General features: G+C 44.8%; 1 protein-coding gene across 1 annotated transcript in view; it reads right to left on the bottom strand.

The window, feature by feature from the left end:
- Window positions 1–1,772: 1,772 nt before the first annotated feature.
- Window positions 1,773–17,231, bottom strand: part of KHNYN (KH and NYN domain containing) — a 68,013-nt gene continuing 52,554 nt past the window's right edge. Inside the window, exons 7-9 of the mRNA XM_070944471.1 lie at window positions 14,938–15,045; window positions 8,611–8,712; window positions 1,773–2,705 (exon numbers count right to left, since the gene is read on the bottom strand). Coding sequence (XP_070800572.1) covers window positions 2,381–2,705; window positions 8,611–8,712; window positions 14,938–15,045 — 535 coding nt within the window. The 3' untranslated portion in view covers window positions 1,773–2,380. The remainder of the gene's footprint in view (window positions 2,706–8,610; window positions 8,713–14,937; window positions 15,046–17,231) is intronic.

Raw genomic sequence — 17,231 nt, 5'->3', positions numbered from 1 at the left:
ACTATTGGGGGTGAGTCTTTACCCCCCACAGAGAGGGCTCGCAATCTGGGTGTCCTCCTGGATGCACGGCTGTCTTTAGAAGAACATATGACGGCCGTGGCCAGGGGGGCTTTTTATCAGGTTTGCCTGATCCGCCAGTTGCAGCCCTTTCTGGATTGCGACGCCTTGCGCAGTCACTCACGCCCTTGTCACCTCCCGACTGGACTACTGCAATGCTCTTTACATGGGGCTCCCCTTGAAAAGCACCCGGAGGCTCCAACTGGTCCAGAATGCGGCCGCGCGGGTGGTTATGGGCGCAACTCTTTGTGCCCACGTGACACCCCTCCTGTGCGAGCTGCACTGGCTCCCAGTGGTCTTCCGGGTGCGATTCAAGGTGTTGGTCACCACCTTTAAAGCGCTCCATGGCATTGGACCTGGATACCTTCGAGACCGTCTTCTGCCACCAGTAGCCTCCCACCGGCCAGTCCGCTCCCACAGAGAGGGTCTCCTCAGGGTGCCATCGGCCAAATTATGTCAGCTGGCGACACCCAGGGGGAGGGCCTTCTCTGTGGGAGCCCCTGCCCTTTGGAATGAGCTGCCCCCAGAAATTCGTAAAATCTCTGATCTCCGTGTATTTCGCTGTGCCCTCAAAACCTTGTTGTTCCGCCAGGCTGGGCTATCAAGGTAAAGATTTTAATTGGGTTTTAAATATGGGATTTTAAATTTGGGGTTTTAAATTGAGCCTATCATTTAATAATTTTAATAATTTTAAATTTTTGTCTGTCTTTGTGCTTTTAATCAGGCTGTACACCGCCCTGAGTCCTCCGGGAGAAGGGCGGTATAGAAATAAAATAAATAAATAAATAATAAATAAATAAACAGTGGCAAGAAAGGTCATAAAATGGGGCAAAATTTAACAACTGTCTCGCTGAGCAAAGAGAAATTTTGGGCTCAATTGTGGTCGTAAGTCGAGAACTACCTGCATTACATAACTTTGGCTTTCCTCAACCTGGTGCCCACTAGCAACAACAGCATACCAATTCCAAGATACTTCGAGGGCAGTATAAGCACACAACACTTGTTTTCAGAAAACAAGATTTATTTTTAGCTTTCAAAAAAATAGTTCGGAGGAACAGTGCGATATTCTTTTTTTTCTCTGTCCTACAAAAGTATAATTTTAAATATTACTTTTATTAAAAATCACCTATTACTTATAAGAGACGGTATTAAGAACTGAGTGCCCCAGACGTACTTGAATTGCGTCAGGGAAAATTTAAAAACCTCTGCATAAAATTGATTTTGGTACCATACTCAAAAGATATAAAACAGGATTTATACAATCAGTATTGGAGGCTTAGATTTTTCTTCCAACCGGTTGACTTAGATGTGTGAAACAATTCCCATCGTTTTTTTAATAGCAAGATCGATAACTGCACCTGAAGACACTGAATACATTTGGAGGTTGCCACCTTGAGGAAAGCTATTGTAGAAGTCTAAAGCAGCTTTTTTTATCAAGCCAGACACCTAATCTGCAATGCGTCTTAATATTAAACTGGGCTCCAATCAAACTGGAACATGCTGAGAATACACAACGGTGGTACTTTCGCTAAGCCTAAAATGGAGGTTCTATCTAAGCAACACTACCAATAAAGGAGAATAGTTGTACCTCAGGGTTGAAATGAGGGGTTCTTGGTGCTCTCTGAGCTTGGTTGTTTTCTTGCAGACGTTTCACCACCCAACTAGGTAACATCATCAGTGCTAACATCAGTGACCTAGTTTGGGTAGTGAAACATCTGCAAGGAAACAACCAAGCTCAGAGAGCACCAAGAACCCCTCATCTCTACCCTTTTTAAAGTGAAAGCTTACAAAAGTCATGAGTTTTATCACAGAATTCGCTGATTGGTTAAAACGGAGCCAAGATTGGATGATGGGAATGGAAGTTTTAAAAGAGTGAGAAATCCTGCAAGGAATTTCTCTCATAGCAAAGGACCAATTTATTTGGAGTAATAATTCCATCTCAAAAGTATTTCGCTCTCTCATAGCTTAGGTCGGCCCTATTGCATGTAGGGTGTTAGCTTCCTGCAAGCAACTTCACATTTCCGGAATGGAGAGAGAGAGAGAGAGTGCTCCAATTATTGAAGAGAAGACAAATCTAATCCAAAAATGAGATTCATCTGATATTAAGGAAACCTGGGGAAAACAACAACAGTGCCTCAGGCTTCAGGACTGAAGCATTTTGCAGGGTCCAATCTTTAGTTCTTCGTTCCTGAAGCATTTCCTCCATGGTCAATGGCCACAAAGGCCACGCCGTTCATTTGACGTTCAATATCTGAAGGCAACTGGGTTAGATCATCTCGTTTTGGGAAACAGAACACAAGAAGGAATCGTCCACCAGGCTGGCTCAGAAAGTAAAACTGAGAATGGCCTCTGAAAACTTGTTCAGGTCTTGGCAGCAAGGTTCTCGGATGAGCACGAAGTCCACTTTTCGGTCTTGTCCTTCAAAAATTTCCAAAAGCTTGCTCCTCAGCCACTCCGTCTCCTCTGTGGAGCGAAGCTTCTCCTTCTCCACGGGGCTGTCCTGCCGACCTCTCCTGTAGTCCCCTACTGAACCGGCAGGAGGCCTTCTGTCCCGGAGTTGAAGGACCTCCGTCTGCACAATAGGACGTGATGACGTGAACAGGGGGGCCGGCTGGCCGTTGAAAGAGTGACAATCGGGATACTTGGTTCTGCAATGGGGGGGGGGGGGGAAGAAAGAAAAATTAAAATTCCGCCCTGGTTTTGCAAGAAATGGAATGGGTGCAGTGGTGAAATTCAGCTGGTTCTATCCGGCTTGGGCGAACTGGTAGTGCTGGTGGTGGGAAGCTCCGCCCACCCGCTCAGACGTCATCACGTCCCATTTTTGACCCTCTGCATATGCGCAGAAGGCTCTGCGCATGTGTGGAGGAGGCGCACACGCTCACATTTCTGAACCGGTAGCGAAGGTAAGTAAATTTCACCCCTGAATGGGTGCCTTTTTTTTTCATCAGTTTCTCCATTAGAAGAAGCAATTCACTTATTTTTAAACCAATTATTTTAATTGGTGGCTTGTTAGATAGATGGCAGACTCCGCCTCCCTTCCCCCACTTGGTTTCTGCTCTCCACCCAACCATCTTTTTGGTTATCATATTGATGTATTTATTCTCGTTGTATTCCTTTGTCATTGTTTATTATTCTATTCTTTTACTCCTGTTTATCCAGCTTTTTGTTTTTCTTCCTTTTTATTGTTGTAAGCTGCCTAGGGTAGCCCCATAGCGAGATAGGCAGCAAATAAATTTAACAAAATAAATAAGAAAATAATTCACCCCAAAAGATAAGCCAGTGGGGGTTATGCACCACTGGGGATTTCTCAGGGTAATCTGAGCAGAATTTAAACTTGGTTGCCAAATTAACAGATTAACAGAGCTGGAAGGGACAATGTAGGTCATCTAGTCCAACCCCCCCCCCCCCCGCCCAAGCAGGAGACCCTACACCATTTCTGATAAATGGCAGTCCAGTCTCTTCTTGAAAGCTTCCAGTGATGAAGTTCCCGCAACTTCTGAAGGCAACTTCTGTTCCATTGGTTGATTGTTCTCACTGTCAGAAAATTATTTCTAGTTTGAATCTCTCCTTGATCGGTTTCCATCCATTATTCCTTGTCTGGCTTTCGGGTGCTTTGGAAAACTGCTTGACCCACTCCTCTCTGTGGGAGCCCCTCAAATACTGGAACACTGCTATCATGTCTCCCCCTGGTCCTTCTCTTCACTAGACTAGTTCCTGCAACCGTTCATCATATGTTTTAGCCTCCAGTCCCCTAATCATCCTGGTTGCTCTTCTCTGCACTTTTTTTAGAGTCTCTGTCACTGCGTTTTTGTATTTACCAGCTGAGCTCATTATTTCTGGACTGTCAGACTTTCCGTAGCTTGCCAATTTTGTTATCAGTAAGCTAACTACGTATATCCGCATTCCTTTCTTTCTACTTCACACTTTTCTTTATTCTCTTGCCAAGAGAAGTCCGGCTGCAGAGATGTAGCCGGTAGGAACTTTACCAAAATGTAACAATTTAATTATTTTAGATCAGTAAGATGTTTTATTTTCTTCTTTACAATAAATATGAGTTTAATTAGAAGATGTATTCCGGTTTTATTTTTCAAGAGTATACACAAGGAAAGTGCCACAATCCAGGCAATTACCCCAAGAAGGTAACAGGGCTAATTGCCTCTGACAGTCTCAACATCTTTTTTATAGTGTGGTGACCAAAATACTGGATGCAGTATTCTAGGTGTAGTCTTACTAAGGCTTTATAGAGTGGTATTAGTACCTCACTTGATCCTGATTGTATCCCTCTGTTAATGATTGTGAAACAAATTAGCAGAAGGAGTTGAAATACTTCAGATACCATAATGGAACCTGGGGTGTTTTGGACTGAGCAATAATTGGAAGGTGAGATACAAAGGAATGACAACAAAGGACTGGTTGTGGCAACTAAAATGTCAGGCTCTTCCCACTTCTGGCCATAAGATGGAGCTCTGCCAATATTCATCACCGCAGCTTCCAAAGCCAGAAGTCCTTCAACTTGGTTGCAACCAAGAATTCTAGGAACTGTATGTCTGTGGAGATTCTCAGTCATCCAGGTCACAGTTGTCCCAAAGGTGCTTTTTCAAGAGGCAACTGGACTTTCTGGGTTTTCTTTGAAGACACTGAAGAAGCTTCTTGGATGAGAAGCGAAACGCCTTCAAAGAAAAACGAGAAAGTCCAGTTGCCTCTAGGAACAGTTATTTCCGTAGAATTAGAAAAAGGGGAAAGGTGGCAATTGGGAAATGTCTGGCAGCTGTCCCCTGCCATGTTTTGCTATCCTGCCATTCCAGAACTGTTTCTCACCACCAAGCCGTAGTTTTTAGAGTTAAGACATACCCATTGTGGTAGCAACCAAGAGCAGCATATGACTCTCAGTTGCCATGCAAAGCTAAGCCTGGTTAATGCTTAGATCATGGGTCCTCAAACTACGGCCCGTGGGCTGCATGTGGCCCGCTGAACCAATTAATCCGGCCCGCAGAGCACCACGAGGTTGCCCCGCCCACATCACCCAACCCACCCTTCAGCAGAGCGCAGGACTTGCCTTCGGGAGACCTGCAGGCTGGAACCAAGAGCCACTGAGAGCCTCCCACCGGCCAGTACGCTCCCACAGAGAGGGGCTCCTCCAGGTGCCGTCGGCCAAACAATGCCGACTGGCGGCCCCCAGGGGGAGAGCTTTCTCTGTGGGAGCACCTGCCCTCTGGAACGAGCTCCCCCCGGAGATACGGATGATTCCAGACTTACGTACTTTCCGTCGGGCCCTCAAAACCTTTTTATTTCATCAAGTCGGGCTGGCCTAATCTCTCCAATTGTGTATTTTAATTTGGATTTTTAATGGGGGATTTTAACTGTCGGGCCAAATTGTTTAATTCATTCTTAAATTGTTTTTATATTTTGTATTTGATGTTTTTTACTTCTGGCTGTTCACCGCCCTGAGTCCTTCGGGAGAAGGGCAGTATATAAATTTAAATATTAAATTAAATTAAATTAAAAGGTAAGCTCAACAATTTTAGCCTGCAGAATGCTTGTGGAGGTGTGTGTGGGGGGTGATCTGTCCCCGTCTACACACACACACAAACACAGCCAGCCGAGGGTTAAGAAAGTACTTGGCACACACACAGGTTGTTATCTCAAACTTGGCAACAATATAAGCACCGTCTGCCAAGAGCTTTACTGCAACAGATAACATAAAATTACATACGCATTGCAAATAGTCCAGCAAAACAATATCCCTTCGGCAGCTTCAGACGTTGTTCAAGTGACTAGCCAGAGTTAGTTTTTGTTCGTCACGGAGTTTTACCAGCCACCACCCTCTCTTATATAGTCTCTGGGGTGTGGTCCAGTGACTCAGTTCTAATCCCTAGCACGCCTCCTTAACTGCTGCAACCGTTTATCACGCCTTCGTTGGCGTGCATCCAGGAATGACAGCTCTCCTTCTTCGCTCTCATCAGAGACACCTGGCTCCTGGCTAATCTCCTCTCCCTCGGCCGGCACCTGAGACAGTGCCAGAGGGGAGGGGCCTGGAGAGGGAGGCCTGGCTGACTCCTCTCCCTCATGTTCGGAGCTTTCTTCCTCCGATGAGATAGGCTCAGAGGGCGGGGCCACAACAGGGGGGTGTTAGAAGAGGCAAAAAACCCAGGCAAAAATGGCCCATTTTTGGACAAAAAACGAGCCATTTTTGCCTGGTTTTAGCCTGCAGAATGCTTGTGGAGGTGGGGGGGGGGGAGTGAAAAGAGGCAAAAAACCAGGCAAAAATGGCCTGTTTTGGGCCAAAAAACGAGCCATTTTTGCCTGGTTTTAGCCTGCAGAATGCTTGTGGAGGTGGGGGTGTGTGAAAAGGCAAAAAACAGGCAAAAATGGCCCGTTTTTCACCTTCACCGCCTCCACAAGATAGAGAGAGAGAGAGAGACAGAAAGAGAAGAGGGAGGGAGGGAGAGAAGGAAAGAGAGGGAAAGAGAAAGAAAGAGGGAGAGAGAAATAGAGAGAGAGAGAAAGAATGAAAGAGAGAAAGGGGGAGAGAAAGAGAGGGGGAGAGAGAGAAAGAGACAGACAGACAGAGATGGAAGGAGAGAGGGAGAGAGAAGGAGAGAGACAGAGAGACCGAAAGAGAGGGAGAGGGAGAGAAGGAGAGGGAGAGAGACAAAGAAAGACAGAAAGACAGAGAGACAGAAAGAGAAAGGGAGAGAATGAAAGAGAGAGAAAGGGGGGAGAGAGAGAGGAGAGAGAGAGAAAGAGAGAGAGACAGAGAAAGGGAGGGAGAGGGAGAGGGAGAGAGACAGAGGGAGAAAGAGAGAGAGAGAAGGAGAGAGAGAAAAAAGAAAAAGAGAGGGAGAGAGAGAAGGAAAGAGAGAGAGACAAAGAGATAGAGATTTCTCAAGCTCCTTGGGGCTGAGAAGAATTGCAGCAAAACTGAGTTTCCTGAAGTGGAACACTAGACTCCTAAACAACTGAAAAAATGATCTAGTAAAAAGAAAAGGCAACCAAAAGAGCAACATGCAAACAAAAGCAAATAAAACATCCCCAGGAGCAAAACAAATTAAAGTTTAATTTGTGTGCATTGTTCAATGGACTGTTAAATTGGCCCATCCAGTCACATGACCACCTAGCCATGCCCTCCCAGCCGATCCGGCCCCCCAACAGTTTGAGGGACTGTGAATTGGCCCCGTTTAAAAAGTTTGAGGACCTCCGCCTTAGATTATGAAGGGAATGTCCTGCTTCAGAGAGATTGCTGACTCATAACTGACTGAAGGCCACTTCACCGGCCACCCCAAGATTGCAAGCTAGACCAGGAAGTCGAAATTCGTCATGAACAAACCGCTTCCTTGTGGTTGTCGAAGAAACCATAGAAACCTCACCATGAGGTTACTAGGAGTCAACTCAAAGGAAATTTTAGCTTTAGCCTCAGCCAATGGCAGACTTAACCGTTGCGTAGAGGAAAAGGAAGAAGTCCCAGACTATGAAGTTGGACAGAAACTACTTGGGTATTGCGGCCAAGAAACTTGAAGAATTTTTGAAAGATTTAAAATTGATTTTAAAAAAAAAAAGTTTTGCTTTCACAGGAGTTGAATCTGAATTCGATATCGATTTTAGGTTCTGGAGCTGACCACTTGATTGCTAAAGCATATAAAATATTAATAGTCAAGAGGAACCTGGAAGATGAATGTGTAAAAAAAGAGTATCTGGTAAAACGGGCCAAAAATTTTGGGTATAATCTAAAGCTAGATAAATGGGAGAATGTATGGAGTAATGGATTAAAACGTACTTTGAATTATAGTTTGAAAGAAACACAGGTAAAGGTAAAGGTTCCCCTCGCACATGCGTGCTAGTCGTTCCCGACTCTAGGGGGCGGTGCTCATCTCCATTTCAAAGCCGAAAAGCCAGCACTGTCCGAAGACGTCTCCATGGTCATGTGGCCAGCATGACTAAATGCCAAAGGCGCACAGACCGCTGTTACCTTCCCACCAAAGGTGGTCCCTATTTTTCTACTTGCATTTTTTACTTGCTTTCGAACTGCTAGGTTGGCAGAAGCTGGGACAAGTAATGGGAGCTCACCCCGTTATGCGGCACTAGGGATTCGAACCACTGAACTGCCGACCTTTCGATTGACAAGCTCAACGTCTTAGCCACTGAGCCACCACATCCCCTAAAAAACATGCATTCCCATAAAACCCTCAAGAGTTAACTTTGAGGAGCCAAGATGGCGCAGTGTTTAAAACACAGTATTGCAGGCTAACTCTGCCGACGGCCAGGAGTTCAATCCTGACTGGCTGCACGTTGACTCAGCATTCCATCCTTCCAAGGTCCGTAAAAGGAGGACCCAGATTGTTGGGGAAAATATGCTGACTCTGTAAACCGCTTAGAGAGGGGCTGTAAAGCACTATGAAGTGGTATATAAGTCTAAGTGCTATTGCTATTGCCTGACCCAGAATGAAGCTACTTTCATTCCCTCCATCTACAAGACGTTGGTTTTCAAATGTAAACCTAAGCTGGCCAGAGTAGCTCAAGGGATATATTTGTTAGAAGTGGATCAAAAATACTCACTTTGTTTTTTCCTTCAGGAAGTCTGCTAAGGTAGGGCCACTTCGTCCTAAGGGGTCATCCGGCACCATAAATATGTTCCCCACAAAAGTGTACTGCAACAAGCTGCACAACAGAAAACCAGAGAAAGTGTTCATACATTCTGCAAAGCCACAATCTGGTTTGGCAAATTCAAATGGGTCAGGTCCACTGATGGTGCCAAGCCACAAATGACGGCTTGCAAGCCACTCGACACACTAAACCATGCAAAAGTGTGTGCGTCAGCACCAATAATGCAATGTGGGAGGGGCCTGCGCATGCGTGCACGACCTCCCCACGCTCTCCCCCCACGCATACGCATGTGACCCCCCACCCCCCATTTTGGGTCTAGTAGGCCTCCCTGCAGCCTTCCCCCCCGCCCCTGTGCATGCGCGCGCTCCTCCCGCCCCACACGCATACATGCACGACCCCTGCGCATGCGTGCATGTCTCCCGCATGCGCCCCCCCCGTGCATCCTGAAAATCAGATGGCTGGTGGGTGGCGTGTGTGCATGTGCGGTGGAGCTGAGCTGGGCGACAGCTCGTGTGCCCACAGAAAGGGCTCTGCATGCCAGCTGTGGCACGCGTGCCATAGGTTTGCCATCACGGGTATAGGTTCTCCTGCTTCAGCAGGGGGCTGGACTAGAAGACCTCCAAGGTCCCTTCCAACTTATTCTGAAAATGTTAACTTTCGGTAACCTCCTGAAAGCAGCCATTTTAGGAGCAACAAGAACATTCAATACACATTCAGGGGTAGCCAATTTTCACAGACTTCCTCAGCGCCTCAAGATTAAGCCCTAAAATTTAGTCACTGAATTTCAACAGCAGTTTGTCTGCTTTACATTCCAAATTAAGAGAGGCCCCTGAGAGCGGTTATGGGACCGTTCCCATCACCAAAAGGGCTGCGCAGGTAGTTGGATTCTGCTGCCATTTTATGGCCTTTCTTGTCACGGTATTAAGTGAACCGCTGAAAGCTGTTAGGTTAGTAACACAGTTGTTAAGTGAATCTGGCTTCCCCATTGACTTGGTTTGTCAGGAGGTCACAAAAGGGGATCGCATGACCCCGGGACACTGCAACCGTCATAAATATGAATCCGTTGCCAAGCGTCTGAATTTTGATATCTTGACCAGGGGGATGTGCAATGGTGAGTGTGGAAAAATAGTCATGTCATTTTTCTTTCCAGTGCTGTCGTAGCTTTGATCGGTCACTAAGTGAATTGTTGTAAGTCGAGGACTAACTGTAATGTTTGGCATTGGTTTGGCCTCTTTTTTTCCTCCTTGAAATTGGGTAATTGTTCCCATCCCTATCCTTAACACCCACAAACCACTGAAAAAAAACACTCCCTTAAGGGCTTATTTCTGAGAAGGAAATGGTGGACGTATCAGGAGAAACATACAAGTTGACTGAGGTAAGAAGGAGCTACTCAAGTGTGAGGGATGAAACAAGAAAATCAAGAATGACTGATTGTTGAATGAATCATCATCTCCTTTTTAATGACCCCATTAAACCCTTGCGGGGTGGAGTCTGGCCAACTGAATGGAGCTGAGGGTGTACTGGCCGGATGCCCTTCCTGTCGCCAATGACTGGTTGTTGAATGAATATGGACTGGATATGGGTTAACAACTCATTCAGAGACAGTTCGAAGTTATGACAGCGCTAAATAAGTGGCACTCGCAACCTGTCCTGCATGTTCTGGCCATCCCAGCACCGCTTGAGTCAGGTGATGGGGATTGTGGTGATTCACTTAAGGACCAGGACAAAAAATGGCTGCAAAATTGGGTACAGCCATGTAATGCCTCTGTCAGCATTCCAGAAAAAAACCCCAACTCCAAGTAAAGACTCTGAAGCAAGCATCTTTCAAAGTTCTATTTACTAGAATAGGTAAACTGGCACACCTGAGAAAACCTGAATCTGAGAGGTCCGGGTTTTCCCTCGGTAAATCAAAACCCCCAAAACCATCCCCTCACTCCTCAGTCGATCACATGCTCCAATCAACCACCGTCCCATCTTGAGACATCATTCCGACCACTCCTTCTCCAGATGCAGGATCGCCCTGACCTTGACCGACAGGAAGAATGCTATTATGTCTACAGACAACCCCTCTACTAAATCCCCCCTCCTACTTTCCCACACAGGAGAAGGTGGCAGCATGGAAGCTTCCGGCCTAATATGGCTTCCAGAGCTGACAGCCTCGCTTAACAAGCACACCACTGAATAGAATAGAATAGAATAGAATAGAATAGAATAGAATAGAATAGAATAGAATAGAATAGAATAGAATTCTTTATGGGCCAAGTGTGATTGGACACACAAGGAATTTGTCTTTGGTGCATATGCTCTCAGAGTACATAAAAAGACAAGATACACTTGTCAAGAATCACAGGGCACAACACCCAGTGACAGTCATACGGTACAATAAGCAATCAAAACAATATCAATATAAATTGCAAGGATACAAGCAACAAATGGCAAATTTTCCAGTCTAAAATGTGGTTGTCAGGGACATCCAATGTTATCATGTCTCCAAATAGCTTCCTGTAGCTCTTGAGAGCCACCTGATCCCTCAAGGAAAGCTAATATAAAGTGAGAACATTTCCTATCTGTAGGCAAGATATAAAGACAAAAGAAACGAGATTAACAGAATAACATAGTTGGAAGGGACCTTGGAGGTCTTTCTTCTAACCCAACTCTCTGTCAGGGAGGAGAACCTATACTATTTTAGACAAATGGCTGTCCAATCTCTTCTTAAAAACCTCCAGTGTTGGAGCACTCACAATTTCTGGAGGCAGAATGGTTAATTGTTCTAATTGTAAGAAAATTGCTAGGTTGGTTCTCTCCTTGATTAATTTCCATCCATCACTTCTTGTCCTGCCTTCAGGTGCTTTGGAGAATAGCTTGACACCCCCCTCCCCCCCCGCCTGTTCTTTGTGGCAGCCCCTCAAATATTGGACTGCTATCGTATTACCCCTAGTCCTTCTTTTCATTTATTACTAGCTGTACCCGGCCACGCGTTGCTGTGGCCCCGTCTGGTGCTTCCGCTGGGCTAAAAGAGCGAGGCTGAAGTTCCAAACTCTCCACGAACATTTGGTGGGCGTGGCCAACTCAACATCACTCACTTTCATCAGTCATATGACAGCCCCCGAGCCACGCCTATGCAGCTGGTGATTAGGGCAGAGAACCGGTTGCTAAAAAACAATGGGAACCACAAAATCCTCCCTGTCTCCCCCTCTCTCTTTGTATCTCTCTCTGTCTCTCTCTCCCCCCCCCGTATCTATGTCTCTCTCTCTCCCCCCTCTGTATCTCTCTATGTCTCTCCCCCCCTCTGTATCTCTGTGTCTCTCTCTCCCCTCTTTCTGTATCTCTGTCTCTCTCCCCCCATATCTCTGTGTCTCTCTCTCCCCCCTCTCTGTATCTCTATGTCTCTCTCTCTCCCCCCTCTCTCTGTATCGCTCTGTCTCTGTCTCTCCCACCCTCTCTCTGTATCTCTGTATGTGTCTCTCCCCCCCCCCCCCCCGGTCTCTCTCTATTTCTCTATGTATCTCTCTCCCTCTCTCTCTGTTTATCTCTGTCTCTGGCCTGGCCTCTTCTGCATCCCCCCGCCATCTCCCTTACCTTTTCAGGCCAGGCCTTCGCAGCTCTCCGCACCACAGCATGTTATGTTAACAATATATTTGTTTCTACTCTCCTACCTATCTTAACCTAGAGCCCATTACTTTAATTTACAACTATTTATATTTTATAGAATTATGAATTTCTATATCTAAGTTTCTATTGCTATGTTTGTAGCACTATATTTTTCTTATCTGGTTTTGAGCTCTTTAAATCTTTCCAATCGAATCCAATCAATCTTTAATACAGGTAGTCCTTAATTTACAACCACAACTGAAACCAAAATCTACGTTGCTAAGTGAGAAATTTCTTAAGTGAGTTTTGCCCCATTTTACCACTTTTTTTTGTTGCCACATTTGTTAAGTGAATCACAGCAGTTGTTAAATTAGTAACCCTGTTGTTAAGTGAATCTGGTTTCTCCATTGATTTTGCTTGTCAGAAGGTTGCAAAAAGTGATCACATGACCCAGGAACAGTGCAACCGTCATAAATGTAAGTCAGTTGTCAAGCAGCTGAATGTAAATCACATAACCATGGGGATGCTGCAATGGTCATAAGCATGAAAAATGGTAATAAATCACTTTTTTCAGTACTGTTGTAACTTTGAATGGTCAGTAAGTGAATTGTTGCAAGTCGAGGACTACCTGAGTCTTCTGTATCTGGACTGCTGATATTTTTTTGTTGATATATTTTGGAATTATACCTAGTGAAAAATTTGTGATTTAATTTTCAAAATTCATGTGGAAAAATGTTGGTGTTGGTTTTACGTCCAGTAGGTGGCGCTGTTTTCCAATGTTTTTCAATGTCAATGTCTTTCAATGTTTTCCAATGTTTTTCATGTTTTTACCTGTCACAGGTGTGACATGTATATAATATAGGTATATAAAAACACGCCCATAGTCGAATGCAACGTTGTGTCAAAATTTGAAAGCAATCGGTGAAGAACTTTCGGAGATGTGCGGTTATGTACAAACGGACATTTACATTTTTATTTATATAGATTTGAAGAGGAAGGGAAGAGAGAAAAGGAGGGAGGGAGGGAAGGAGGGAGGGAAGGAAGGAAGGAAGGAATTTCCCCAATAATTGTAATGCAGACAAGTTATGGAAAAACTATGGTAATAGAGTTATTAATAAATAAACTGTCTCTTCTTCCATTGCACCATTTCAGAGGGGACCTCAATAGCAGAAGCTCCATATTTGAATAATATCCTCTTTAGAAATAATCTTCTAAAACTGAGTGGGAAAAAAGCTTTCCAACGCTCATCCTAAATTTGTTCCTTCCCTCTGTTTTTTTCACCTAGAACTTCAGGGCTGCAGGCTGAAGAGCATTTCCCCCCCACCCTTGTTTCCAAAATATAAGAGGAAAATGTTGAGAGCACCAGAGCATGGCTGTGTAGGTGTGTTTGGAGAAAGATCTGCATTGTGTGGGAAAGCGGAAAGGAGATACGTACAAGCGAGGGAGTGAAGCAGCTGTCAAGCTCAACAGGTGACTAAATGGTCAAGGAGGAGCAAAATTTGGACTTCACCAAACCAGCGCAGACCAGCCAAAAGGGGAAGCAGATCCCAGCAGTTTCATGTGCCAGCAGAAACGCTGAAGAGCTACAGCCAGCCAGGCAGCTGTGAGGCACCTTCCTTCTTCTACTCCAGCACAAAATGAGAAACCATCTGTCACAACCAGAGGTGAAATGCTCCCGATTTGGACCGGATCACCTGATCCAATAATGATGGCGGCGGGTGGTTCGGAGAACTGGTAGCAAAAATCCCTGCCCCCCCCCATGCCCAGCTGAGCTGTGCAATCATCAGAGGCTTTTTTTTTTTTTTATTTTTAAAAGCATTTTTTCTTCAGTCGAAAAAATGCTTTAAAAGTAAAAAAAAAAAAGCCTCTGATGATCGCGCGGCTCAGCTGGGATCGTCAGAGCCTTTTAAAAGCATAGGAGACCTTATATACCATCCAAATCAATTGATTACCCAGTCTATTTTTGAAAACCTCCAGTGATGAAGTACCCACAACTCCAGAGTAGGAAGTAAGTAGTTTTGTTAATTGTTTTCTCAATTAAGGCCTCCCAGGAGAAACACAGGGAAGATAGAAACTGTCTGTCTGTCTGTGATTTCTACCACTTCTCAAAAGGCCACCCCCCCCCAAGCTTGGAAATTTAAAATGTAGAAATAAAGGACTCCTGAAATTTGTCCTCGTTAACATCTTAGTTTTCAATGGGTGGCATGCTAATTAGTGGAAAGGCACTGAAATGTGTAATTTTCCTCAGACCAAACCAGATAGTGTAGTCCCAGGGGACCATATCAAATGCCTTTCTGGGTTGCCTGTTCTTGAAACCTGATTCTTGAGGACAAATCTTCAGCTTCCTTGACTCCCTCAACTTTTGTATATCAATTGGCAATCAAAATACCTGACAGGAAGAAGTCCAAATCTCACCCTATTTCTCCCCACCTCATTCAAGAAAGGAAAACCCAACACCGTCTAGAACAGGGGTGGGGAACGATGGCCCCTTTATGACATGTGGACTTCAACTCCCAGAATTCCTGAGCCGGCCATGCTGGCTCAAGAATTCTGGGAGTTGAAGTCCACAAATCATAAAGGGGCCGTGTTTCCCCTGTCTCTAATCTAGAAGGTCCTTCCCCCCAAAAAAACCAAGATTGCCTCTTGCTCCACCCCACTGAGCCCCCAAATTCTAAAATCCATTTTCACCTCTCCTTGATTATCTTCATCCATCTCTTGGATTCTTTGGCAAGGTCCCGGAACTGGTCGTTGGTGACAATCACCCCATTGGTCTGTTCTGCTAGTTTCAGCATCATTCTGCCGTCCAATGAAAGACATGTAAAAGAAAAGCCAAGAGAGAAATTAATTAGGATAATTTTACCTCTTCTGTTTCAAAGTTCTCAAGCTTCCTTTGAGGAAAGGTTCACATCCATCATGGATACTTGCCACATTGCAAAAGATCTGGAAGGGCAAAGGTCTTGCCTAGGAAGCACACTTGTCTCTCCTTTTACATCCATACCAACAACAGAGGACAATCTCTTTTCAGAAAACCAGTCTACCATTATTGATCCATGAGTTACTGAGAAAGCCACGGTGTTTGCAACCACAAAGCCGTCAGGCTAGAAAGCAAGAGATCATGAGTTCAAGTCTTGCCTTAACCATGAAAAGCCAACTGGGTGACTTTGGGCCCAGTCCCTCTCTCGCAGCTCAACTCACCTCTTAGAATTGTTGTGGGGAAAGTAGGAGTAGGAAAGTATCTGTAGTTATCTATAAACATAATAAAGGAAGGATAGAGACAGATAAGATAGATAGACAGACAGACAGACAGACAGACAGACAGACAGACAGACAGACAAAAGGTAAAGGTTCCCCTCGCACATACAGGTGAAACTCGAAAAATTAGAATATCATGCAAAAGTTCATTTGTTTCAGTAATGCAACTTAAAAGGTGAAGCTAATATATGAGATAGACTCATTACATGCAAAGTGAGATAGTTCAAGCCTTGATTTGTCATAATTTTGATGATTATGGCTTACAGCTCATGAAAACCCCAAATTCACAATCTCAGAAAATTAGAATATTACATGAAATCAATAAAACAAGGATTGTACATAGAACAATATCGGACCTCTGAAAAGTATAAGCATGCATATGTACTCAGTACTTGGTTTGGGCCACTTTTGCATCAATTACTGCCTCAATGCGGCATGGCATCGATGCTATCAGCCTGTGGCACTGCTGAGGTGTTATGGAAGACCAGAATGCTTCAATAGCGGGCTTCAGCTCTTCTGCATTGTTCAGTCTCATGTCTCTCATCTTTATCTTGGCAATGCCCCATAGATCCTCTATGGGGTTCAGGTCAGGTGAGTTTGCTGGCCAATCAAGCACAGTAATCCCATGGTCATTGAACCAGGTTTTGGTACTTTTGGCAGTGTGGGCAGGTGCCAAGTCCTGCTGGAAAATGAAGTCAGCATCCCCATAAAGCTCGTCTGTGGAAGGAAGCATGAAGTGCTCCAAAATCTCCTGGTAGATGGCTGTGTTGACCCTGGACTTAATGAACCACAGTGGACCAACACCAACAGATGACATGGCTCCCCAAATCAACACAAACTGTGGAAACTTCACACTGGACTTCAAGCATCTTGCAGTGTGTGCCTCTCCATTCTTCCTCCAGACTCTGGGTCCTTGGTTTCCAAATGAGATGCAAAAGTTGCTCTCATCAGAAAAGAGGACTTTGGACCAATGAGCAACAGACCAGTTCTTTTTGTCTTTAGCCCAGGTAAGACGCTTCTGACGTTGTTTGTTGTTCAGGAGCGGCTTGACGAAGAATACGACATTTGAAGCCCATGACCAGGATCCGTCTGTGTGTGGTGGCTCTTGATGCACTGACTCCAGCCTCAGTCCACTCCTTGTGAAAGTCCCCAACACTTTTGAATGGCCTTTTCCTGACAATCCTCTCCAGGCTGCGGTCATCCCTGCTGCTTGTGCACCTTTTCCACACTTTTCCCTTCCACATAACTTTCTATTAATGTGCTTTGATACAGCACTTTGGGAACATCCAACTTCTTTTGCAATTACCTTTTGAAGCTTTCCCTCCTTATGGAGGGTGTCAATGATGGTTTTCTGCACAACTGTCAGGTCAGCAGTCTTTCCCATGATTGTGATTCCTACTGAACCAGACTGAGAGACCATTTAAAGGCTCAGGAACCCTTTGCAGGTGTTATGGCTTAATTAGCTGATTAGAGTGGGACCCTTTGAGCCTAGAACATTGAACGTTTCACAATATTCTAATTTTCTGAGATTGTGAATGTGGGGTTTTCATGAGCTGTAAGCCATAATCATCAAAATTATGACAAATCAAGGCTTGAACTATCTCGCTTTGCATGTAATGAGTCTATCTCATATATTAGTTTCACCTTTTAAGTTGCATTACTGAAATAAATGAACTTTTGCACGATATTCTAATTTTTCGAGTTTCACCTATATGTGCTAGTCGTTCCCA

This window comes from Pituophis catenifer, unplaced genomic scaffold, assembly GCF_029215685.1.
Source record: "Pituophis catenifer annectens isolate HBS135680 unplaced genomic scaffold, rPitCat1.0.hap2 SCAF_5, whole genome shotgun sequence".
NCBI lineage: Eukaryota > Metazoa > Chordata > Lepidosauria > Squamata > Colubridae > Pituophis > Pituophis catenifer.
Note: the sequence above shows the minus strand (reverse complement) of the source record. Positions and strands in the feature narration are given on the sequence as shown.